Source organism: Penicillium brevicompactum, assembly GCF_028827555.1.
Source record: "Penicillium brevicompactum strain IBT 35665 chromosome Unknown utg000006l_segment0_segment0, whole genome shotgun sequence".
Classification (NCBI taxonomy): Eukaryota; Fungi; Ascomycota; class Eurotiomycetes; order Eurotiales; family Aspergillaceae; genus Penicillium; species Penicillium brevicompactum.
Genome location: NW_026623209.1, coordinates 2743521 through 2768201, shown reverse-complemented (window position 1 = coordinate 2768201; position 24681 = coordinate 2743521). Strand labels below are relative to the sequence as shown.

Genomic DNA, 24681 nt, shown 5'->3' with positions numbered 1-24681 from the left:
CGTGAGTCGTGAGTCGCGAGTCGCAGCAGAAAAGCAAAGAAAACAAGAAAAACAAGAGAACGAAAGACAAAGGCCCAAGGCCGAACAAAAAAGAAAGGAAAGCAGTTGAGAACAGAAGAGAAAATTCAAAATCCGCCACTTGTAAGATGCACTTGGGCCCAAGTGAAACCTGCATATTTTAGCTATTCTTAGCTTCTGATCTATACGATCTGTACTATTCTCTGATGTTCAACCACTTCAACCTCATACGAGTTCCTTGGATCACACAAACTTTGTGCCTTCCGGCAAAAAAAGTTAGAGAAACCCAAGTTAAGTCAAATTTCCAATCCATCCTGGACCTCACTGCATCACTGCATCACTGAAACCCGAAACTCCTGCCGCTCCCAACACACGCCAAGCATCCGCTTAGAATCCACTTGGCAAACCTCACCTTTGAACTTCCCCAGACCACTACCAAATTCCAGTTACTCCGTACCCAGAAATCAAATCCCCTTACTTCAACATGTCAAAACCCCACAACTCAGATCTCCCGCCAAGCTATGATGCGTCACAGGCCAGCCAGGATCCACCCCCGTACCACAACTGGCAAGAAGCCGTCCCCGACACCACAAGCTTCCCCCCGCCCCCAATAACCGGCTACCTGATCTCAGGCACAGGCAACGCCCCGGAAGATGACGCTCAACGCGCCCATGACTTCTGCAACACCGTCCCCCTCTGGCTACCCACCAGACCCTCACCAGTCGTCTACGCCACGGTGCAAGACCACGATCTGCGCCCTGTGCATCCACGCGAGCTGCAAGGTACCGTTTCCACGGTCCGAAAGGGTCAGTGGTATGGGCGGAGCCAAGAAGGGAATAAAGACTGTGTCATCCTGACGTCGCTGCCGCTGTACTTTGCCGCCGAGGATGCAGGGTCCAGGAAGACGATCTACTTTGAGGTGAAGTACCTGAGGCAGCAGCGGGTGCGCGGCGGTGATGCACCGGGATTTTCACTGGGATTTGTTGCGCAGCCGTACCCTAGTTGGAGATCACCTGGCTGGGAGCGGGGTGGACTGGGGGTGTTTTCGGATGACGGGTGCCGGTTTGTTAATGATTCCTTTGGGGGCCGGGATTTTACCAGTGAGATTCTGCCTGGGGAGACGGTGGGGATTGGGATGGAGTTTGCAGGGAGCAAGGAGAAGAAAGGGAAGGTGAATGTATTCTTCACGCGGAATGGTCGGCATGCTGGGGGGTGGGATCTCCATGAGGAAGTCGATGAAGAGTCTGGGGGGATCGAGGGATTGGAAGGGGACTATGACCTCTATGGGGCGATTGGGCTGTTTGGTGGCGTTGAATTTGAGTCTTGTTTTGACCCTGCAGGTTGGCTTTGGAGGCCCGAGTAAACCTGTTCGATCTATAGTTCGAGTCGCAAATCTTGCCAAGATGAGACAAGATGAGACAGGTGATAGGTCATAGGGCTGACTTTTATGGTTTATGGCTTTTTCCACTTTGCGTCTGCATTTTGCCTGCGCGTTGCTATGACGGAGTCAATATCAGGATCTCGTGATTTGCTGAGGCCTTGCTGTTAGGGAGGTATCCATATTAGCTAGCTCTGAGAATCCACGCAGGCCACCAGAGAGCTATGACCGCCTTTGGCTATTGAATACATTCTACATCTTACAACATTCACACTCTAGTTAGACATAATCTCCTACTCGGTGACCATATCCCTCAAACAGAAGGTTCTAGCCTCAACAGAAGCACAAGTCCCAAAGGGTATGTGAAGCCAAGGATCCCCAATGGCACGAGAAAAAGAACCCCGAGAATTCCCACCGAGAGAAACAGAGAATCAAAATGAAAAATTAAAAAAAAAAAAAAAAAAGAAATCCCCCCCAAAAAACATCAAGCTAGCACAATCTAATCCAACAGCCAAGCCGGACTCGACATACGCACCTGCGTGGCGTAAACGACATTCTGCACGAGCATGGGGTTCTAGAAAAGAAAAAAAAGGTCCCTTTGGATGACCTTTCGGCCGCATCGATCCTATTCCTGGTAATTGCAGCGCATTAGTGTCCGGGGGAAGCACGAGGTGCATTTCCGCCGTGACAACGGGTTGCTACAGTTTTACTGAGTTCTGGGCCCTCTGCCGTTTCTACCGTTTATTTCCGTATGGCTTTCCGTCTACCCCGAGGTGCAGGAAGTGCATGAACGTGCGAGAATCGTTTGACTTGACGTCAGGATGCGCCCAGTGCATTGCGCTCTTCGTCCTTATGCATATTTGATACGAATCTTGCGTGGTTTTTTGCTTTTTCTTTTCTGGGATGCGTACCTGGGACATCTGTACTCTGCACACTGCAACTGCGCTCCGAGTACAAATGTGTACATACATGTAGTGCAATGTACAATGTACAGTATGATGGTGCCGGGTCATATCCTTGTTCTCCCCGGGACGAGGCTGCGAGGTCTGGAGATGTTCCGTTGCCTTTTCTATTTTCTATTTTCTTTTTCTATTTTCGCTCTTTTCTTTTCTAGTTCTTCTTTACTCCGTACACGCTTATCAATGGGATCAGCAATTACCCACTGGGGGACGGTACGGAGACAAAAGAACAGCGCTTTGACACCGGGAGAAGTACCAGATAAGCCTGCGCTCGGTAGTTCCTTTTTTAGATACTAAGCGTCTAAGCGATGCGTCTATCGAGAAGTTCGTGGATAGAGCCGCAGAAGCGGTCCGAGTGACTCGAAGCAGGTTTTTGTTCGGGTTTTGCAAGGTTGAGGAAAGTCAGATATCAGCATGGTCCGTATAGATACAATTGTGAGTTCGAAACAAGATCGACCAATTTGATATCTTTCCAACGGAGAAGCCGCTGCTCAGTACTCCATAATCTCCATATATTGATAATACCAATACGCCAGACTACTACAGTATGTTGTTGTATTGCGTACTGTATTACAAAAAAGTGGTCGGAGTGGAGTCTCGGTGATTATCCCGAGGCTACCAGCGATGGTTGCAGTAGAAGCCAGCCACCAAAGCCTTCTTCTGCAACTAAGTCAGAGCGGCTACAAAAACTCTTACTCGATTAGGGGTAGGACCGTTTGTGAGTTGGGTACTTTGTGTACCTGCGACCGTTGCCAGATCGCGCTATGAACATCTGTCTTTTTTCCTGGTGGATATATGCGTATACCTCCGAGTCTACAAAGTACAACGCGCTTGTATAGAACACCCATGTCTACTTTGTATGCAGTTGACATCAAAGTGGAGCAACCCATTTTGCAACATGATCGGGAGAAGAATAGGTTTGTCTGTGTACCTTTGTTCGATCCACTTGAAAGTTAGAGCGGCCGATCTGTATTTCTGCCGATTGAAAAGGGTAACAGACGAGGATGGTCATGGACGAATACGGAGTAGTGAGTGCGCGGGTACTTTTTCTCTTTCTTTCATCTCTTACTGAAATGGGGTTGGCCGAAGAGGGGAAACTTGATCGACCTGCATGTCATCGCCCCTTTTTCCCGTGACATTCCCGTTTGGCCCCCATTTGATATTCGCTTACAATCCACTCACACAGCCACTATACGGCGGACCACAACACTTGTACGGACAATGTACCTACTGAACATCTGTACATCTGTACATCTGTACATATGTGCATCTGTTCGGAGCAGTACCTTTCGTCTCGATGGTCAACTACTTACACTTCCCGTAGTTACTCCGGGAGTCTGACGCTCCTACCATGTCCACTACGGAGTACCACTTCATCACATCCACTTTGTCCAGCTCCAAAATCCACTCTCTCGTCCAGTCATCACGCCCGGGTCTATCATCCCCTGTCCACAATGCGCACTGTCATTATCAAAATCCGGCCATTCCCGGCCTCAGTGGAGTAAAAAAAGCGGGCTCGCAGTGGGAGTCCGTGCAGCCCGAAATACATACGCGTCTCGGTGTAAGACGTGATCTGGCGAATCGGCCGGTCGCCGTCATTTGTTCGGCTCAACACGTTCGTGTGTACGGAGTACAATATAATCTATATGCACTATAGAGCTTAGAGTTATGGGTTGCCTAGTAGGTCCAAGTAGAGCTAGCAGAGCTAGTTGACCTTTTAGTTTAGTATCAACGGCCTGTGCTAAATTTCAAAAGCTACTACTCCGTACTCCGTAACAATTTTGGTACTAAGATTGCGTAGCCTGCGTTCAGGCGATCAACTGCATCTCCGTATTAGGCCTTCTGCAGCTGCATTCCCATGGATCCTTCGGCCGTGCTCCACCCCTAAGGCCCTACGAGAGTTGTACATCTCCCCTTGGTACTGGTATGATTAGACGCCAAAGCGACCTTCCGGCGCGGTTATACCTGAGAACGGGTTGTACATCCTGGGCCTATACACTATACTGCAGCGAGGTATTGCAGAGTCTATCTAGTCTAGATTCGATGACACTACACCATTTCAAAAAAAGAAAAAAAAAAGAAAAAAAAGTACTCTGTACACACATGTAATGCAAAGTCCGATCGAAGCAAAATAATAATAATGCATACCATCTAAGGAATAAGGAAAAATATCATGACACTATAATGCAACCGTGAGAAAATCTTGAATCATGAACCTTTGAGACATTCCTTCAAAACCCTCTCGTGATCGGGATTTACCTTCACGCCACCCTACCGCGCGATCAGGCAATCTGTTCACATTGAAAACGACTGCCCCACCTAAGCTGTTACACTTGATCGCCACTAGGATTACTTGTTTTCTTATTGACTAGTAGTATACTAGTGCGATACTCGTGTACAAGACTTGTAATCAGAAAGGTCCTGAAGTTCTCCCAGTGACAAGGCACTTTCTTCCGACCAATATATGCACGTGCTGGACTTTGACCAGAATTTTTAATAAGAGTTTCATTTATCAACGTACTTTTGGCCCTGGACATGGCGCTAAATAGTCTCGGGGGGTGAAGTGTCACCGTGGATTGTTCCACAAATCATGTGCGGGCGTGCCGAGTTTCAAAGGAGAAAAAGGTAGATAGAGAGAAAATTGCGAATGCGCAGTCTTGACTTTTTGGCAACGTAGAAAGTAGAACTTTGAATTTCTCAAACGTTGTGGTTGAGTCCGAGTGTCTGTCCGAGTGCCAGGTGGATGGGGGTTATCTCGGTTAGCGGCCGGTTCGCCTGGGCACCAATGACTGGATCTCGCGTGCATGATCGGATATGTTCTCCATGCCTTTTTGCCGGATAATAATTAGATTATACTTCGTACAGTAGGATAATATTACATTAGAATGATTATAGAGAAATGCAAAGGACTATGTAATATGATGCATGAACATGGTACCTGCAATGGAAGTACCCCTCGAAGCATTTTTCGCTTCGAAGAACCTTGTCAGCAGGTATCTGTGCATCCAACCTAAATTTGCCCGTGATCGAAATGTCGAAGCGTTGGTATGGTATGGTACACATGCTCCGTACATTCTGATGCAAAAAGGCGAAAAACAAGAAAATGGCCTGCATGACTTTTTCCCCACTGAATTTACAATTCGAAATCATATTCTGCCGCAAATCCCTAGTTGCCTCCCTCGGCATCGGATACCCCGGGGGCTATACGTGCATTTGACTGCAAGTCTGGTTTAGGTAGGCTATGAATAGATATGGGCTATAGTGTCCTTCCATACGGAGTATACGAAGTACTGTATACTATATACTATATACACTATACACTGTAGAGGATCTCCCCCAGGGGAATACATTGAGAATATCAAATAGCAATGTGGATATAGAACGGTATAATCGAAGTCAATACAGTGCTAGTAATATAGCATGGGCCGCCAATCCCTCTCCACCTTCTCACTCCCATCTAGATCCAGGGTCTCTGACGCACGCGGCAAAACTACCATGCAGCACTCTCAAAACGACAATGCAGAGCTTTCTTTTGGGTTTTTTTGCCTTTTATTTTTATATAATTTATTGATTATTTTTTGGGTAATTTTTCGTGAGATTTCGAGATTTCGAGAATTCGATGGGATATTTTGATGGCATTTTTTTAGTCGCATGTGCCTCTCTGCCTACTTTAATATCTCTTTCCCTTCAATTCACCATTTCCATCTTCCTTTCCTTTCCTTTCCTCCTCTCCCCTTGACCCCCTTGAACTGGAAGTACTCCCCGACATTCGTTTCCGACCTCACCTTCCCCGAAGCCACAATCAGGGGGGACAACCATCCAATTGCAGGGCAAAGGTATATACATGGACAGTGGGAGACGGGAAGAATTGTCTTAAAAAACCATGGCATTCCCGTTTCTGCGAGCATTTATCGCACTCTTGTTAGTTAAGCCTGAGTCTCTTCTTAAAGAAGCAGAACAAAACAGAAAAAGTCAATGAATTGTGGAGCTAATTGATAAGTGTCTATCGCTACACCCGCCTCGTGCTGAACCTCCTCTCATTCTGGACCTTTAAACCAATTCCACCTCCCGAGAATCCCAAATTAACATCTCAAGATGTGACGGTGATTATTCCCACGCTAGATGGAAATGGGGATGAGCTGGTCGAGACCATCCGATCAATTCTCGACAATCAACCCTTCGAACTGCTCCTGGTGACCATCGAAGCCAATCGCAAGAAGGCCGAGAAGATGCTGAGCACCATGCCAGCATCCAAGTCCCGAATCCGTCTCTTCACCGTCATGCACCCCAACAAGCGCCGTCAAATGACCCGCGCCATTCCCGAAGTCCGAACCGCCATCACCCTACTGGCCGACGACGACGTGAGCTGGCCCCGCACCCTCCTCCCCTGGATTCTGGCCCCGTTCGAAAAGGACGAGAAGTACGGCGGCGTCGTCACCTGCCAGCGACTCCGTCGCGCTAACCAACCAACCCTCTCCCAGCGCGTCTGGGGCTTCCTCGGCGCCCTGTACCTGGAGCGTCGCAACTTCGACTGCGGCGCAACGACCCATGTGGACGGTGGCCTTCCCTGCATGTCGGGACGGACGGTTGCGTATCGGACGCGGATTTTGCAGAATGAGGGCTTCACTTACGCTTTCACCAATGAGGAGTGGTGGTGGGGGAAGTACCAGCTCAACGCTGACGATGATAACTTTATCACCCGCTGGATGGTTTCGCATGGTTGGGAAACTTATATGCAGTACCACCCGGAGGCGGAGGTGCTGACTACCCTCGAGGACAACCCTCGTTTCTTGAAGCAATGTGCACGCTGGTCCAGAAGCAATTGGCGGAGCAACCTGACTTCCATGTTCCACGAAAAGCACATATGGTAGTAAGTCCAGTACCTTTTTCTTTCCCTTACTCCCCCGCCTTCCTCTTTCACTCCTCTCCGATTGGCTTCTCGCTGCTATACCGTTGGTACACCGTTGCCGGGGGGTCAATTTCCCCACGCGGCGTGGTGCTTCATCGGTGTCGCCTCGGTGTCGCCTCGGTTCCCTTTTCTTTGATCGGATCAAAAGCAAACCTTCTTGAGAGGTCTGGAGCTGGAGCTTAGGCACGAAGCCTAATCAGGAAACAAAGAAGTGTTCTTCGATTGCTAACTTATACTTTTTTTCTTTTTCTTCAGCCGTCAGCCTTGGAGTGCGTATGCCGTCCATTTGACAACCTTGTCGCCGCCGGCCCTTCTAGGCGACCTTTTACTTGTTTGGTTGTGCCACCGAGCCACCGGCTCCTGGGGCGAATCTTTGCACGATAGCTCTATGACGGCTTTATACTTTTGGATCTTCACTAGCAAGTGGATTAAGCTCCTGGGTCACTATCTTCGCTATCCCGTGGATGTACTGCTGCTGCCAGTCTCCGTTCTATTTGGATATTTCCACGGTGCCATTAAGATGTACGCCGTTATGACACTGAATGTGGTAAGTCTCCAATCTCTCTCAAGTTTCAGTCATGTTTTGCTTTTTTTCTCTCTATTTCGTGCTTTTTTCCCTTATCTGCGGGTCGCGCATACATGCATCCAAGCGCAGCCCCTCCTTTTCCCGTAATTTCTCCCTTTGCCTATGACAGTTTAGCATCACAACGCTTTGATCACTGTCTCCTCCTTCGTGCAGTTCATCTGCTTCCCCATGCTAGCCTTGCTGCTCGCTTCAGATCGTGCATTGATTCAGTTGCCTTTTCTACACTTTTGCATTGAGTCCGAGAGCTGACTTTTGACTTCACTAGACCACATGGGGTAGCCGTGACGGCGCTGATGACTATGACGCCGAGCGTATGAAGAAGCGGACGGCTGCTGATCGAATGAAGCAACCCTACTACCCGCAATACTTCATCAAATGAGCTCGAGCTCGACCTTTTTCCCTCTCATCTCCCGTTTCCCCATGTGGAGACGGGAACTGCTACCCATTGATTTGGCTGGCTCTTTTTCCCCCTATCATGACGAAATGCCGTGACGACCATATTCTCTTGATTTTAGATGTGCTCTTCTTTTCAGGGTGATTCAACGACTTGCAGAGAGCAGATACGTGATAGTATCGTGCCTCGGCCTTTGAATTGCCAGATTACCTCGACAGTTTTGCTGGCGTCCTTTGATCGTGCTTTTGTCTTCTTTTTGCACATGATTCTGGTCCACAAAATGATCCTCGGTCTCTTTTCTCTTGTAAATTACAAAAGCATGGGCGGATGTCGTCGTTTTGCTTTGCTGCCTTTGATTTTCACTTGGTTTGATTCCCCTGGGTTGATTTCGAGAGTTTTTATTTTCTTCTTTCCTTTCCTTTCCTGTTTTTAGACGCAAGGGTGGTATTTTGAACTACGTTCATGTCGCTTCTTTTGGCTTTTCTTTCCAAACTGCAGTTAATCACTAATTGATTGGAATTCACACGCAATCGTACATTTGTATCGCGTACTCCGTACCCCGTCCTCCGTAGATGGGAACACATGCGCATCTTTCAAACCGGTCAGTGGTACCTTTCCACTGATGCAATGATGCAGCAGACTTGGCCTAGACCAATACCAGAGCCTCAATTGCATTCAATTATATTGAGCTGAATCGAATTTATCCGAGAGTCGAGTAGATCTACGGAGTATGGAGCATACTATGGGATGTGTCATTAAGATGTGGCGTGCGTGTGGCGAGCCAAGACTTCGGCCAAAAAGTTCCATGTTCACAATTGCTCTGGATCCAGGAACCACCACCTCATCCTTCATCTACACATTGCTCACAAACGGCAATGGTCGCTTTCCCTCGTGCTGCGCTACCGCGGCTCTCCGTCGCCCGACGCTCTATCTCCTTATGTCGACACATCCACTCGTCGCCGTTCAGATCCGCCGTTGCCCACCCCGTCACTGCTCATGGCCCTCCTCCCAAAGCTCCTACTACGCCAGAGCGAAAGGATCCCTCAGGCTTGAACGATGCCAGCTCCACAATTGTCGAATCTGAAGAGCGCAAAACCCCCAAGCTCACCGATGCGCTCAAGAAACGCTTCTGGAAGGATGTGCATGTACATGGAAAGCCAGGTATGACAAGGACCCAGAGCTCCCAATTCAATTGAAGCATTGCTTGCTCTGTGATAGCCATATGCTAACCGCTGACCATAACCAGATGAATATCAGGTCCTGCTCGACAAGCGACCCGTGCGAACACCAACTAAAGCCATCCTCTCCATCCCCTCTACAAAGCCTCATCTCGCCCACGCCGTCGCCCTGGAATGGGATGTGATGACCTCCGCCCAGCAGGCTCTCAAAAGCCACCTCATCCCCATGACCTCCCTTGCCGCCCGCGCCACCGATATCGCCCTCGAAGATGCCAAGGGCGATTCCACCACCCGAAACCAGATTATAACTACAGCCATGCGCTACTTAGATACCGATACTCTTCTCTGCTGGGAGCCTGAGCGCGAGGTTCACGCATTGGATCGCAAACCCGATGGAACGCCCCATGAGAGCTTGCGCGATATCCAGACTCGGGTCGCCAAGGATATAATGAGCGTTCTGTCTACAAAGGTGTGGCCTGGTCTTGAGATTATTCCCATCCTGGACACCGAGAGCATCATTCCTCTTTCACAGCCCAAGGCGACTAAGGAGAGCATCCGCACCTGGGTGTCTGAGCTGTCGGCACATGATCTGGCCGGATTGGAGCGTGGTATCCTTGCATCCAAGAGTCTTCTTATTGCAGTCCGTTTGTTGACCGAGTGGAGTGAGAACTTCCGTCACATCCAGCGACCCCAGACGAAGAAGTTTGGTATTGAAGAGGCGGCCGAGGCTGCTAACTTGGAGGTTACCTGGCAGACTGATAAGTGGGGTGAGGTCGAAGACACCCACGACGTTGGCAAAGAGGATATGAAGCGTCAGTTGGGCAGCGTTGTGATTTTGGTCAGCGGAGAGACCAGATAAAACAAAGCTACCTAGGTATTGACCTGTGTAGTGTATAATGTGGCTGCCTGTGGCTACTGTATGATAGTTCTAGATGGCTGTTGAGCCTGCCTTGCTTTGCAAGTGCGTGTATTACAATGAATACCACCCTGACATCCTCCCTGCGTCGATCGCAATGAGTCGCGATCGATCGAGTCCTCATTTTGCCAAGACGGAGAGATCAGCGTCATTCGCCCCCCAAACAAGGCCCGAAACCCCCCCAAATTTATTTTCCAACTTTCTAGAACTCTGAGTGGTTCTGCTGTGCTCTTTTGCTTTGAGCAAGGTATTTCGAAACCAAGCGAACATACAGATCAGAGAGGAAAACAAGAGAGGAAGAGAGGGACACTGAGGTGTAGACATCCAAGATGTCAGACAGACCCGAAGGGTAAGTGTGGGACATACATGATCCATGGTTCCAAGGTGCACCGCCATGTTGTGGCCAGCTGGGAATAACTTCGTCAGTGGCTGTAGCCTCTTTTGCCTTGAAATTCCAATTCTACCTCCTTAAGACCTGTTTTCCGGGGAGATTCACATGTGAAATACTAATATGTCACCCCTCAGGCACAAACGGTCCAAGAGCGCCATAGCGCTTTCCCTTCTCCACCGGGACAAGTCCAGAGGCGAAGACAAAGAAGAGGACGATACCAGCTCAGTCGTATCCGGCTCGTCGAACGGTGCCTCCTTGAAACACACTCGCAGCAGCAGCCGCCACAACCGTCGCAAACAAGCCCAAGAGCCGAGCCCACACCCGCCCATCCAAGAACACGCGGAGGATATGGACACAGTGGAGGAAATGCCCTCGCTCTCTCAGATGGAGACCGGCAGCATGTCCCTCGAACAGTCTGTTCGCACATTCCGACTTTTCGAGATCCTCCGTACCGGCGACACCACCGCGATCGCCAAGGCCATCAAGGAGACGAATGATCCGCAGGGTGCGAATGCTCTGAGCGGCACAACCATCCTCCACTTGGCTCTGCAGTGTGCTGAACCCCAAGTCGTGGAATATGTTCTATCTGCCGCGGAGGAGGGCGATATCAATTCAAGGGATCGGGATGGAAACACACCCCTCCACATCGCCGCCCAGTTGGGCCGGGGTCCGCTGGTTCGCGAATTGCTGAACCGCCCGTCTATCAATGATTCCATTGTCAATTACCGTGGTCAGACAGCGCTGGATTTGGCCCGCACCCCTGAAATCTTCCAGCAGCTCCAGCTTGCGCGATCTTTGTTCATCGACAGCAAGAACCAGGAGATCCAGACTCTGATTGCAAATGCCGATTATAAAAACCTCGAAGCTCTGCTGGAAGAGCCGAGGGTAGAGGGGATCATGGATGTGAACAGTTACGAGCTTGTGACTGAGCGGACCACGTCACAGTCTGGTGGTACTCTCTTGCACGAGGGCGCTAGAAATAAGGATGCGCAGCTTATTGAGATCCTTCTGACGCATGGCGCGGATCCTTTCCGTCGTGATAAGAAGGGGAAGCTACCGCAGGATGTTACTAAGGATGATAAGACGCGTGCTCTTTTGAAAAGATCTCCTGCTGCTGTGATTGCTCAGCGAGGAATCCAGGAAAAGGCTATTCTTGGAAACACGAATGCGCAAGGCCTTGCTGGTCGTGTTTCAATCGGCGATGCACCATTGGGAGGCAAGGATGCGAGAGAGATGAGAGGTTATCTTAAGAAATGGACTAATTATACAACCGGATACAAGCTGCGCTGGTTTGTCCTGGAAGATGGAGTTTTGAGTTATTACAAGCATCAAGGTAAGTTGGAAGCTTTGGTCACCAGGCACACTCACTGACATGTTTGCAGATGACGCGGGCTCTGCCTGTCGTGGTGCCATCAACATGAAAATCGCCAGACTGAACATGGATGCTCAGGATAAAACACGCTTTGAGATTCACGGAAAGTCCTCGGTGAAGTACCATCTCAAAGCCAACCACGTCGTGGAGGCAAAGCGGTGGTTCTGGTCTCTCAATAATGCCATCCAGTGGGCCAAGGATGAGGCAAAGGAGGAAGAGAGGCAACGGTCAAAGAATGCAGAAGTGCTCCGTCAGGCTAAGATTGATCAGACGGAAGGTCGTCCCACAGACACCCCCTCTGAATCTGGACTTTCTCACAAGCCCAGCACTAAGGGTCTTGCTCCCCCGTCTTTGGGAGGGGCCAGCAGCTCTGGCACCAGGCTGAGCACATATGCATCGCGCACCACTCTCGATATTCCAGCTGGAGACGAGGACAGCTCCACATACGGAGGCTCCTACGACCAGAGCAACGCCCCTAACGACATGAACCGTGTAATTAGTCACGTAACGACCGCGAACGATGGAGAAGGCGATGACGAGGAATTCATTGACTATGGCTCCAGCCATGAAAACGACATGCCCGCCGCCGATAAAGATGCTTTGAACATCACCGCACAATCTGCGAAGCTTCAATTGGACCTTCTCGCTAACGTCACTGCATCTCTGCAGGCGGAGAAGGCTAAAAACCCCGACATGACTATCGCGGATCCCGCTCTCGAGCAAGCCCTTGGTGCATACGAGGCTGCGGTAAGCAGTCTCAAGGGCCTAGTGCAGAACCTCCTGAAGATCTCTCGCGACCGAGACTCTTACTGGCAATCTCGCCTTGGTCGCGAGGAATCTATTCGCCAGATGTGGGAAGAGAGCATGGCACGTGTTGCTCGCGAGCACGAGGAGCTGCAATCGAAGATGGGCGAGTCCGAGGAAAAGCGGAAGCGCACGAAGAAGGCTCTCAAGGAGGCTTTGGAGAGCGCAACCGGCAGCACTCGTTCTGTGGGCGGCGCTGTGCCATCCCAGGTTCAAACTGAGAACCCAAGCCTCGAGGTCAGTCAGGTTGAAGTCGGTGATTCCGAGGCTGCTGAAGCGGAGCAAGCTGCCCAGCAACCATCGGCGAAGCCGGCTCTTAGTCGCAACGCCTCCACCTACTCTAAGATGAGTAGCCTTTGTGACTCAGAGTCGGATGGAGAGGAGTTCTTTGATGCTATTGATGCTGGTGAAATAGAAGTAGAGGATTTCAACAAGGTTGAGGGAAACAAGATAGAAGAGCCTAAAGATGGGACTGCTGAGCTCCGAGCTGTCAAGTCAACCGTGATTGCACCTTCGTTCAAGGGTTACGAGGAGCCAGTGAGACAGCGACTCAAGATGGACGCTGATGATCGACCCAAAATCTCTCTCTGGGTAAGTGTTTTGTCTGATCACTGCTCCTTTCTACTGCTGACCGTACCAGGGTATCCTCAAATCTATGATTGGAAAGGACATGACCAAGATGACTCTTCCCGTGTCCTTTAACGAACCCACCTCACTGCTTCAGCGTGTGGCCGAGGACCTCGAGTACACCGACCTCCTTGATATTGCTGCCGACCGCACCGATTCCATGGAACGTCTGGTGTACGTGGCTTCCTACGCCGCTAGTGAGTATGCCTCGACGATCGGTCGTGTGGCTAAGCCTTTCAACCCTCTTTTGGGTGAGACTTTCGAGTATGTGCGTCCGGACAAGGGGTATAGATTCTTTGTGGAGCAGGTCAGCCACCACCCACCTATTGGTGCTGCGTGGGCCGAGTCACCTAAATGGGACTACTGGGTAAGTTGTATTCCACCTCTTGCCTCCCGTACCATCACTAATCAACTCTTCAGGGTGAATCCTCTCTCAAGTCCAAATTCTACGGCAAATCCTTCGATATCAACCTGCTGGGTACATGGTTCCTGAAGCTTCGTCCTTCATCCGGCGGCGAAGAGCTCTACACCTGGAAGAAGGTAACATCATCGGTCATCGGTATCATCACCGGTAACCCGACCGTTGACAACTACGGCCTGATGGAAATCAAGAACTGGACAACCGGCGAAGTCTGCTACCTCGACTTCAAGCCTCGAGGCTGGAAGGCCTCATCCGCCTACCAAGTAACCGGCAAAGTCGTCGACAGCGAAGGCTCTCCGAAATGGAGTATCGGCGGCCGCTGGAACGACAAGATTTACGCTCGCCACACCCCAGGCTTCGAAGCAGCCGTCTCCGGCCAAGACCCCGAGTCCGCTAAGACATTCCTTGTCTGGCAGGCCCATGAGCGTCCCACCGGCGTGCCCTTCAACCTGACCCCCTTCGTCATCACTCTAAACGCTCTGCCTGAGGGCCTGAAGGACTGGCTTCCTCCCACGGATACCAGACTTCGTCCCGATCAGCGTGCCATGGAAGACGGCGAGTATACTCTTGCTGCTGACGAGAAGCACCGCGTGGAAGAGAAGCAGCGTTCTAAGCGTAGAGATCGCGATACCATGGGCGAGGTCTACTCGCCACAGTGGTTCGTCCGTGACCAGTGCCCGGTTACTGGTGAGGAATTCTGGGCTCATAATGGAAAGTACTGGGAGTCCCGTGATGCGCAGGACTGGAGCAGATCAGAGGATATCTTCTGATGAAGATTATGACTTTCAGCATTATTTTTTTTTGAGAGTTTAATCGTTTTGTTGTTCGTTTTGGCCTTTGTATAAGACTATCTGTCACGAATACATTCGTATACTTTTTTTCATATCTGAAATTCGACAATGACTGCAATGGATGTTGTATATCACAATCCTCTATTGGCAAATAATATATGTTTAACCCATACTCTCAAGGACACCGAACTGTTACATTATTTGATTTATCACTCCGTTCTCAATCCCCCATTACGATTGAGTGCGTGTATACTCGAGAAAGTAGCCAGTGGGTAAAGACTTATGGGACCTTACTGTAGTCAGGTATGGAGCCCCAGGCATCAACTTCTGCCTCAGGCTGCTCATCCGGATCATACGCGAGTCTTGGCAAATAATAGCAACCATCCTATCCGTGGGCTGATCATCTGCACTCCACACCCGATCAACATCACAATGGCAGGATACACCTGTGTACAGTGCCTCCAGGTGCTCCGCCAAGGAGCCCGGGCTTCAGCACCGCAGAGTCGCCTCCTGAGCCTCACGCGCCGGCGAGCAATGCCTCCTCTGATCCGAAGCTTTGGCACCCAGAACAAACCATTGAGCCCCAACGAAGCCAAACCAAAGCATGTCCATGGACAATCCTGCTGCGCACCCAAGGCCACGCCTGCACAGCGATCAGTACACACCGAAACAGGCCCCTCCATCATCCGCCCAGCTATGAGACCAACCAATCTGTTCCACTCGTTCACGAATTCGCCCGCGCAAGATATCCGCCGACGCGCCGAGTACATCAAGCAAAACGCATTCTGCCCACACCCAGACCACCAGCAGACCCGTGCCCCGATCTCGCCAAATGACCCCGAGGCCAGAAAAGAAGCTACCAACGCAAGCCCCCGGCCCATTCGCATTTCGAATGCCCCGACTGCGGAATCCCGGTCTACTGCTCCGAAGGCCACTGGATGGATGACTTCGAAGCTCACCTCGAGATCTGTGACACGCTTCGCCAGATCAACGAGGATGACCACGATCTGCACTCCGGTCGCTTCTTCCATGAATTCGACTACCCCGGTCCTCAGGATGATAACTTCGTCATCAACATGTCGAACTGGGATACTTATTTGTACACCCGCGAGTTCTCGGCTATCAACGATGATCGCTCCATGCGCCAGGTCACTCGCATGCTCACCTACCCGCAAACCATCGGCAGTGTCCTGCACGAGCTGAGCCCGTACAGCGTCCGATCCAACGGTCGACTCACACCAGAGGGTCTGAAGAGTATGAGTGGTATGTTTCCCCCTTGCGCATATTCATACAGTGAATCGCAATTCCCTTCCTATAAACTCGTTTTCACTCAAACTAACAATCCCCCCCAGCCCTCCGCTACTCCCTCCACCCCCGAAATCCGGCGAAAGCACCGACATGAAAGGTCTGCGCGTGAAAGCGCCACCCGTCCGAATCTTCATCCTAGGCGCACGCGCTGAGTCCTCTCTCCCCCGCGACGTCTGGCTGCAGCTCCAGTACATGTACCCACGAGCCCTACTGCATCTAATCTTCATCGGGCCCGAGAGCATGGCGAACCGGGACGCAGAGTTCCCTCTCCCCGAGCGAACGCCGGAGAACCCATTCGGCGGGATCGTCGAAGACAGACTCGGTGGACAGATGAAGATCACCACTTACGTGGACTACTTCCACACCATGAACAAGGCGCAGTATTTCGGGCCGTTTGATCCGTACCTGGATTGCTTTATGCTTTTCCATCCTGGGTTGGGACACCCGGCTAGCTCGCATGAGTGGGAGGAGACGCTGCCTCAGTTGTTGGAGACTAAGGTGCCGATTTTGTGTACTGGGTATACACAGTGGGATATGGAGAGGGATATTAAGTGGGTTGGTGAGAAGTGTGCTGGGGAGTTCGATGTGCTTCTTGAGCCTGGGGAGAATATCTTCCGCAGTTTGAGGTGGGATTTGAATGATCAGGATCCTCATGATATCTCTTGTGGAAATTGGGGATTGTGGGCTTTCCGTGGAAAGAGGTATGAGGCGAGCTTTGTGAAGGATGAGTAGATAGAGGGGAAGGGATTCTTTTTGTACGATATTGATTTCTGGTTCCTGGAGCCATTGTAGTAGATATTCTTATTCCAGTCCTCGCTTTGTATGCGCTGTTTCAAGTATCCATGTATGTATACATTGCTGAATCGTTAAATCAAAACAGAATGCGTGGAGACGAGCATGGAACCCAAGCACGTTTATATTGCAAAGTAGTCAAATAGTAAGTATGTCATTTATGTCAAAAATTTGTAAACTCGTAAGTCCTACACTCGTTAAATAGTAGTATGACATCCAAGAGCAAAGATGCAAGCACCAATGCGAAGAAATTAGGTCAAGTAAAAAGCATTCGAAATGCCCAGATATCAAAAGAGGAGAATCGAAAGGAAGATAAGAAAGGGTATAGACATAAAATCAGGTGAAGACCGTAACCAGAAAGTAAAAAGGGAACCCCAAAAAATGGCACGGTGAGAAAAAGAATATATAAAGAAGAAGTAAAAAAAAACAGATCCCAGAGGAACCCGGGAAGTCAGAAAACCATTCTCGATGGTTAACAAAAGATCGTCAAGATCTAAATAGCTCCATCCACTCTAATCTCAGAGCAGACGTTTTAGATAATGAGGAGACCGGCAATGGCGACAGCACCCGCGGCGATCGCGCCGGGGAGCTGGTGGGCGGCCGCGCCAGTGGCCGGAGCGGAGGTCGCGGCGGGTTGGGTCTCTGCGGCGCTGGTGGCCTTGATCAAGGGGGTGGAGCTGCTAGCAACCTTGGACAGAGAAGCACTTGAGAAAGGAGTGCTGGTGGACTTGGGGGTCGCGGTGGAGGTTGGGGTTTGGGTGGAAGTAGGAGTCACCGTTGAGGTGGAGGTGGAGGATGGGGTTGGAGTTGGGGTCGCGGTTGAGGCTGGGGGAGTGTAGCCTGAGGGGACCAGGGTGAGGGTTGAGGTAGTTGCTGGAGCGGAGGCCTCGGGGGGCGATGGCAGCGAATGCAATTGGCGCGAAGGCCAGGAGGAGCAGAGACTTGAATTGCATGGTGCGTTTTGGTGGGTTGAGATGCAGTTTGTTTTGTTTAGATAGGTTGATAGTGAGAGTGAGAAGGCGAAGTAAGCTCGATGTGAGTTTCAAAAAGAGTGAATGGAGCTGAGAAATGAATGCGACAGCCCGTGTCTGAAGGAAAAAGAGTGACACTGTTAATTAACAGGAGAGAGTTGAGGAGAGGAAAGAGATTGCGGAAATGAGGTTTAATCTAAAGAGGCCCGCTTGTCTCGTTGCGGGCTAGACTCCTACGCAATCTCCCGCAGCAACCATCGGAATGCTTCACAACACTCACTTAATCGTGTTTAAGCGTGTTTACTCAGTGATCTTCATGCTGATCTGATCAAGTCATTGTATAGAGCCAACTTGTGAGCAAAAAAAGTAGTATATAGTATACAGGGTCCCAACCGGGGTATCAATGAATCGCCAAAAAGCAAAAAAGCCATCCCAATCGTCAGCGCATTAAGGGCTCACATTCACAAGCCAGGGTTGAGCCAAGATTCCCAGCAAAAATTCAAAGCCAAGGCGCAAGAGCAAACGCAACAAAATACAGGTCATTTAGAACCAGACCGCGCCGACTACCACGACAACAGTCACCCAAAGCCCACTAGCATTGAGGACAGTAGCCAGCGGCGAAGCCCCAGAAGTCGAGCCTCCATCAGCCGCAGTCGTACCATTAGGCAGAGTACCATTGATATAGATAGTCTCAGTCCCATTCTCCTTGACGACGCGCACAACGCTTGAGTTCTTCGGCTCCGTGCCATTGAATAGAGACTCGTAGTAAGTGCGATTCACATTATCGTCGCACCCACACTCAGAATACTCCTGGCAAACGCAGATCACGGGATAAGTCTCGTTCTTATGCGCATTCTGGTTGTAGTAGTGGTAGTTGTGGGAGTATGGGTAAGCATAGGCGCTGTAGAGCCAGAGACCTGGGAAGAAGCCCAAGGCAGCACCGCCGAGAACGTAGGGTGCGATGTTGGAGCCCTTGGAGCGAGAGCCGGCTGTGTAGGGGGTGGTGGCACCGCCGGCGTAGTAACGGCCGCCGCCGTAGGAGGCCCTGGTGCCGGAGCCGGAACTGGTGGTGCCGCCGACGTTGCTGCTGGAGCCACTGCGGCTGCCCGAACTACCTGAGTTGCCCGAGCTGCCAGAGTTGGAACTCGATGAGCCGGTTCGGCCACCGCTGCTTCCGGAACTGCTGCTGGAACTGGATGAGCCGCTGCGACCCCCGCTACTCCCTCCGCTGCTCCCGCCGCGACCTCCGCCGCCGCCACGGCGCTTTTCGAGGCTCACGAGGTGAGAGAGGTCGGTGGAGTTTTCCACATCTCGTTCGGCAAGATCGGTGATCTGGGATCCGTTGATGGCCAGGGAGGAGACCCTTGTGGAGAGGAGCAGAAGCGAAGTTGCCCACGCGAACTTCATATTGAAAGGATTTTAACCGAGGTGAGATAGTAGACAGAGATAGTAGACAGAGATAGTAGACAGAGATAGTAGACAGAGATAGTAGACAGTCGAGTCAAGAGTGTTAAAGGTGTGGAGTTGGTAAAAGAAAAAAGTCCAGTGTCGAGGTACGGAGTATAAGAAATTCTTTTGGACCCTGGGAAGTCCCCGATGTTTAAAGGGTTCAATGACGAAAGTGTGATACGGAGTACGAAAACGGAGAAGTCAAGAAAATAAAAAAGATCAAGAAAGAAATCATTGCCCAGCACAGCCTCTCCCGTGTTAATAAATGGATCTCTAAGTTTCGCCCCTTAAGTGCCCAGCGGATACGAGAGGCTTAGATCGGAGCATGTTGGAACATTAGGACATTAGGACATTTTGACGTCTTTGATATATGCTAGGTACTTTGTTTAAGACCCTTGTCCGTCTCCACTGATGCCACATGCATAGTTATGCATCTCAATCTAGTTCCTTTGTACTTCGAATGACGCCGTCACAAAGTGGTCAGAGGCTACGCTATGGGCTCTCCGCTCTCTCCGAGTGTATAAGCCTGAGCGCGTATACCCACAGCGCATACTCTGACTCCATACCGAGTACTCCGTAGTCATTGTTGGTTGAGAGTGGACTGGCAGGGCGCCTTGTGTCTATTTAACCTTTGTTGGCTTAGAATTGAGGCTCATCTCCTGCGCCCCGCTAGAATAGTCGGTGAGAGCGTTTCGAATGAAATGTCAAAGAAAGGAAAGAGTCTGGCAATATGGGAATATGGTTGGCTCAGAATAATTAATTCAGACAAACTAACTTGCAGTACTCCATAAGATAGTGACATAGCCTAGAAGCTAGTGAGTTGCAAAGTACTAGTGTTGGCCGAGGATCACCACGTCCAACACTCTCGCAACTTCCTTTCCTCTCCCTCCAGCGACATGCCACGACAAAGAGGCCTGTCAAACGCCTCGTCGGCCTCCTCGGCTCCAGATCAGGTACCAGAGCCCCCTCCGATGCCCCAAGTCCATTCTAACCGCCCACAGGAGTTGGGGAGTATGTACGACTATCTAGCGAAGATCATCCTCCTCGGACCCAGCGGTGCCGGAAAGTGAGCATCCCCAAACGATCTCTCTCTTCTGACACCATTCTAATACACCCGCAGGTCGTGTGTACTACACCGATTCGTCAAGGAAGAATGTACGACCAAAAAGCCCCCTCCGGACAACCCGACGTCACAACGTCCACCGTCCACACCAATAACCCAACCCAACCCAACCCAACTAACAACTCACCAGGGCGCGTCCTCTCCTCCCAAACCATCGGCGTTGAATTCGCCTCCCGAATCGTAAAACTCGGCACCGGCCCCCGCAGACGTCGCATCAAGCTCCAACTCTGGGACACCGCAGGAACAGAGCGCTTCCGCTCCGTCTCACGCTCCTACTACCGCGGCGCCGCCGGCGCAATTCTAATCTACGACCTCGCCTCCCACGCCTCCTTCACCTCCCTCCCAACCTTCCTAATGGACGCTCGAGCCCTCGCCTCCCCAAACCTCTCCGTAATCCTCGCCGGCAACAAACTCGATCTCGCCGACGAAGACAGGCCCCCGCCAACCCCCTCCAGCGTCTCCAGCCGCGTCTCTTCCATCCCCTGGGAAAGCGGAAGTATGCGATCGAGCTCGAGTCCGGGGACAAGACTCACTGCTACGAGGGCCGATCGCGAAGTCAGTGCGCAGGAAACAGAGCTTTGGGCTGCTAAGTGTAATATTCCTGTTGCGGTGGAGGTTAGTGCGTTGACGGGGGATGGGGTTGAGGAAGTTTTTACGAGGCTTGCTAGGATTATTCTTACGAAGATTGAGTTGGGTGAGATTGATCCTGATGATCCTTCTAGTGGGATTCAGTATGGGGATGGGGGTTGTATCATGGGAGTGATGAGAGTGTTAGGAGTCGGGGGACGGATGATACGGAGGTTCCTGTTTGGAGGAGGAGGGGGAGACCGCCGTCTGGGAATGGGTGGAAGGGGGGAATGAGGGAGTGGGAGGATGTGTTTCGATTGGGCTCGAGTCGGTCGAGTAAGGGTTGTTGCTGAGGTGTTTCGCTTTTCGTTGTTTTTTTGTTTGTTTGCTCACGATACCCATCTTGATTCCTATGCGAGTATCTGATTCTAGACTTTTTGACACACATATGTATACGGTTCTATCATCGCAGGCTTCAGCTTCTCGTGAACGACTGCTACTTCTCATCCAGTTGCGCGAGAGCGTCTCATAGCGAGATGCGATATTCGGGAGTCGCCTTGGTCAGACGATCAGCTATGACTTGCAGTCTGATACTGATCTCAAGGGTGCCACTCCGAGGTCTTTTCAGCGAGAGCTGAGAGCAATCTCCCATAAGCCCAACAATCTGTAGCAACTCGTGCCTCAAGAGGTTTGCTGGCAGGGCAGCTTTGTTGAATGAGGATCCGCATCTCAGGTGAAAGCCACTCCCACATGAATCCATCGGTTCCGCCAACATCGATAAGAATGGCATTGTCATTCGCGTCCAAAACGATATTCGATGGCCTGATGTCAAGATGAGTTCGGCCGCTCAGATGCAATGATCTTAACGCCGTGCCAATCTGCAAGGCTCACTGTATGAGCAAAGCATCAGACCGAGACTCGTTCTCCAAGATTTGCTAGAGTGACCCTCCGGAATTGTATTCGAGGAGAACTCCCGTGAGAACTGCGGGCATGTCGGTTGACGGATGGGTCCTGTATGGATTCTCCGATACGACTAGACCGACGAGCTGCGGAGTTGTGCGAGGCATCAATCTCGTCTAACACATGCTAAGTGTCTTCGGGGATGTAGATAGGCCGGTCAATGGTCTTGTAAGCAAACATCTGTTGCTTAAATATGACCGTGGAGACTGTTGGAGCAATAACCTCAATAATCTGCAAACAACGAGCCTCAACTCTCAGTATTGGTGACCATTGTTCCGGCTGTAGAGTTTCGGTGTCCATCCCGTATACTGATCGAGCGTTGACTCTGCTCAATCAGACTTAATGTAATCCTTGTGACAGTATCGTCCAAAAGCTGTACCTAGCTGAGATCAATCGCTTCAAGGAATTCTCGGAAGATGGACTGGCTTTTGAAGTAGCCCAGGCCCTATACTTGTTCAGGCAGTGACCAGTCCACGGTAAATTTGATCCACCATGAAGAGCTGTTGTTGTGAAATATCAGGGTTTGAGAGGGATGGTCACCGTCCTGGTCATGGAATGACTTGAATTCCAACGTGTGTGAGAAAAGTGTCTTTTCAGTCACTGCGATCGATTAGATACCATTGACACCCACTTGATATGTCAGTAATATCGGCTCTAAGGCACATTCGTTATTGAAAAGAGCCATATGACCATTCTGAACTCATCACATACATAACTTTTATTTGGGCTTCTCTGCTCTCTGCTAAGTCACAACGCCCTCAATTCCCAACTCCAACACCCCAGTTCATATAGATTCGTTTATTCGTCAATACCAGCAATCAGCGTCTTGATACCCTTACCAGCCTTCACCTCAATAAACGCCTGCTCAGCCTGCTCAAACTTCACCGTACCAGTAATAAGCTTCTTAACATCCACCTTCCCAGACGCAACCAAGCTAACAGCCAACTTGTAATCCCCGCTTCCATACCGGAAACTACCCTTGATATTCAACTCCTTCGAGCAAGCCGCCATAATCGGGAACTGGATCTCACTCCGACCCATACCTCCCTGCACATAGGTACCACCATTCCGCAGAACATGAATACCAGTGTGCACCGAGGGTTCAGCACCCGAAGCATCAATCGCCACATCCGCACCAGCTCCGAGTCCATTCTCCTCCTTCAGACGCTCCGCGTTCTCAGTCGCTGCAACCTTACCAGGCATGAACGTCGACGTAGTCGCGTACCCGCGCGCAAACTCAAGACGCTGCTCTTGGATATCGACAGCGATGACCTTGGAAGCGCCGAACGATGTCGCAACAGCACAGCAGAGCAGACCGACGGGTCCGGCTCCGAAGACGACGACGGTCTGTCCGGGGCTGACGCCCGCTTGGCGGACGATGTGCACAGCGACGCTGAGGGGCTCCATGAGGGCGCCCTCTTGTAGGGATAGGTTCTCTGGTAGCTTGTAGCAGAAGTCTTCGGGAAGAGTGTAGTATTTGGCGAGGGTGCCGTCGTAGGGCGGGGTAGCGGCGAAACGCATGTTCTCGCAGAGGTTGTATTTGCCGGCCTTGCAGGGTTCGCAGCGACGGCAGGAAATGCCGGGTTCCATGGCGACGCGATCGCCTACTTTCAGGGTCTTGACGGCGGATCCTACTTTGCTGATTATTCCGGCGGACTCGTGGCCTAGGACCATGGGGTCTTTCACGACGAAGTTGCCGATTGCGCCGTGCTCCCAGTAGTGGACCTGAGGTTTGTTAGTTGTTGGGTTTCGGATTGGGTTCATGGGGTTCATGGCATTGGGTGCGAGGTACGTACATCGCTACCGCAGATACCGGTGAATTTGACGTTGATGATGACATCGTGGGGGTCTTTTAATTCGGGCACTGGTCGGTCTTCATACTTGACCTTGTGAATGCCCTCGAGGACGAATGAGAGGTTCTGGATCTTGTCAGAGGATTGTTTCTTCTGGAGTTCACTTCTGGCATGATACCTACCTGGGCTGTGGACATTTTGTGTATGGAGGGGTATAAGTCCGGGGAAAGCAGTGCGGGCAGTGCGGGCAGTGCGGGGACGAAGAAGAATGCAAGGAATGATCTCTCAACCGGGATAAGACCAGATATATAGTAAAGCAGTATATGAAAACTGGAGCCGTATGACCGGGAGAAAGTGAATTGAACCGACAGCGCACACCGATAGCTCCAGAGTTCCACTATGAGCTCAAGAGGAGTGGATCGGTCCTTTTTCTTTTAGCCGCGGATATTAACCGGAGGAGGTGCGGGATCGTCTTTCCTCGCGATGGACGGATGAGGCACATGTGACCCGCCACGATGACTCGGTGCTTACGTTTTGTCTCGAGTTTGCTAGTACTCCGTACTCACTACACTATGTTATGCTAGTCATCTTATTTTGCATATTTCCCCAGTAGTTTTGAGTATTCCAAATACAGTCTGGGTAAGTTTTGATTCGCTGAATTTTGCAACGAAGCGACGGAGTAGATGCTGTTTTCAGAGATGTGTTGCTTGATTTCTACGCTGTACGATCGAGAGCTAAAACTGCTATTCTGGACATTATGGCGCTCATGAGGATGTGGCGCGGTTACCCCATTACTCCGTACAATATGTAGCCCTGGAGGGCTTCACAACAGAAGGGTGGCCTAAGGTATAGGGAGTAGAACAGTATATATAACCTTGGAACTCTCCGATTGATGAAAAATCTCCAAAACGATAAATACAATGAAGGATAACTAATATTAACACTTTTGCATGGGAAACACGGGAATTTTCCGT

The 24681-nt window shown here is 50.7% G+C and overlaps 8 protein-coding genes across 8 annotated transcripts; 5 read left to right on the top strand and 3 right to left on the bottom strand.

Moving 5' to 3' along the window:
- Nucleotides 1-502: 502 nt before the first annotated feature.
- On the top strand, nucleotides 503-1381 carry N7506_009240 (SSH4 family protein; the record flags this gene model as incomplete). The annotated part of the gene is made up of 1 exon (XM_056958533.1): nucleotides 503-1381. One exon carries the CDS (start codon nucleotides 503-505, stop codon nucleotides 1379-1381), a length of 879 nt encoding a protein of 292 aa, XP_056807923.1.
- A 4857-nt stretch (nucleotides 1382-6238) lies between these two features.
- On the top strand, nucleotides 6239-8229 carry N7506_009239 (glycosyltransferase family 2 protein; the record flags this gene model as incomplete). Its single annotated transcript, XM_056958532.1, has 4 exons — nucleotides 6239-6276; nucleotides 6356-7225; nucleotides 7520-7811; nucleotides 8116-8229. 4 exons carry the CDS (start codon nucleotides 6239-6241, stop codon nucleotides 8227-8229), a joined length of 1314 nt encoding a protein of 437 aa, XP_056807922.1.
- An 890-nt stretch (nucleotides 8230-9119) lies between these two features.
- N7506_009238 (ATP12 ATPase F1F0-assembly protein) lies at nucleotides 9120-14723 on the top strand (the record flags this gene model as incomplete). The annotated part of the gene is made up of 7 exons (XM_056958531.1): nucleotides 9120-9405; nucleotides 9491-10260; nucleotides 10355-10383; nucleotides 10864-12062; nucleotides 12112-13496; nucleotides 13546-13899; nucleotides 13953-14723. 7 exons carry the CDS (start codon nucleotides 9120-9122, stop codon nucleotides 14721-14723), a joined length of 4794 nt encoding a protein of 1597 aa, XP_056807921.1.
- A 453-nt stretch (nucleotides 14724-15176) lies between these two features.
- On the top strand, nucleotides 15177-16784 carry N7506_009237 (putative mRNA processing protein (Mss51); the record flags this gene model as incomplete). Its single annotated transcript, XM_056958530.1, has 3 exons — nucleotides 15177-15587; nucleotides 15614-16011; nucleotides 16097-16784. The coding sequence occupies 3 exons, from the start codon at nucleotides 15177-15179 to the stop codon at nucleotides 16782-16784; spliced, it is 1497 nt and encodes a 498-aa protein (XP_056807920.1).
- Nucleotides 16785-17376: 592 nt separating this feature from the next.
- On the bottom strand, nucleotides 17377-17797 carry N7506_009236 (putative extracellular serine-rich protein; the record flags this gene model as incomplete). Its single annotated transcript, XM_056958529.1, is given in 3 exon segments — nucleotides 17377-17548; nucleotides 17573-17684; nucleotides 17695-17797. The coding sequence occupies 3 exon segments, from the start codon at nucleotides 17795-17797 to the stop codon at nucleotides 17377-17379; spliced, it is 387 nt and encodes a 128-aa protein (XP_056807919.1).
- Nucleotides 17798-18358: 561 nt separating this feature from the next.
- N7506_009235 (uncharacterized protein) lies at nucleotides 18359-19222 on the bottom strand (the record flags this gene model as incomplete). Its single annotated transcript, XM_056958528.1, has 1 exon — nucleotides 18359-19222. One exon carries the CDS (start codon nucleotides 19220-19222, stop codon nucleotides 18359-18361), a length of 864 nt encoding a protein of 287 aa, XP_056807918.1.
- A 938-nt stretch (nucleotides 19223-20160) lies between these two features.
- Nucleotides 20161-21116, top strand: N7506_009234 (putative Ras family GTPase (Rab4b); the record flags this gene model as incomplete). Its single annotated transcript, XM_056958527.1, has 3 exons — nucleotides 20161-20330; nucleotides 20385-20461; nucleotides 20518-21116. Coding segments are annotated over 3 exons (846 nt in total), but the record flags the coding sequence as incomplete, so codon positions are not given.
- A 1596-nt stretch (nucleotides 21117-22712) lies between these two features.
- Nucleotides 22713-23884, bottom strand: N7506_009233 (NAD(P)-dependent alcohol dehydrogenase; the record flags this gene model as incomplete). Its single annotated transcript, XM_056958526.1, has 2 exons — nucleotides 22713-23639; nucleotides 23711-23884. Coding segments are annotated over 2 exons (1101 nt in total), but the record flags the coding sequence as incomplete, so codon positions are not given.
- Nucleotides 23885-24681: the final 797 nt, after the last annotated feature.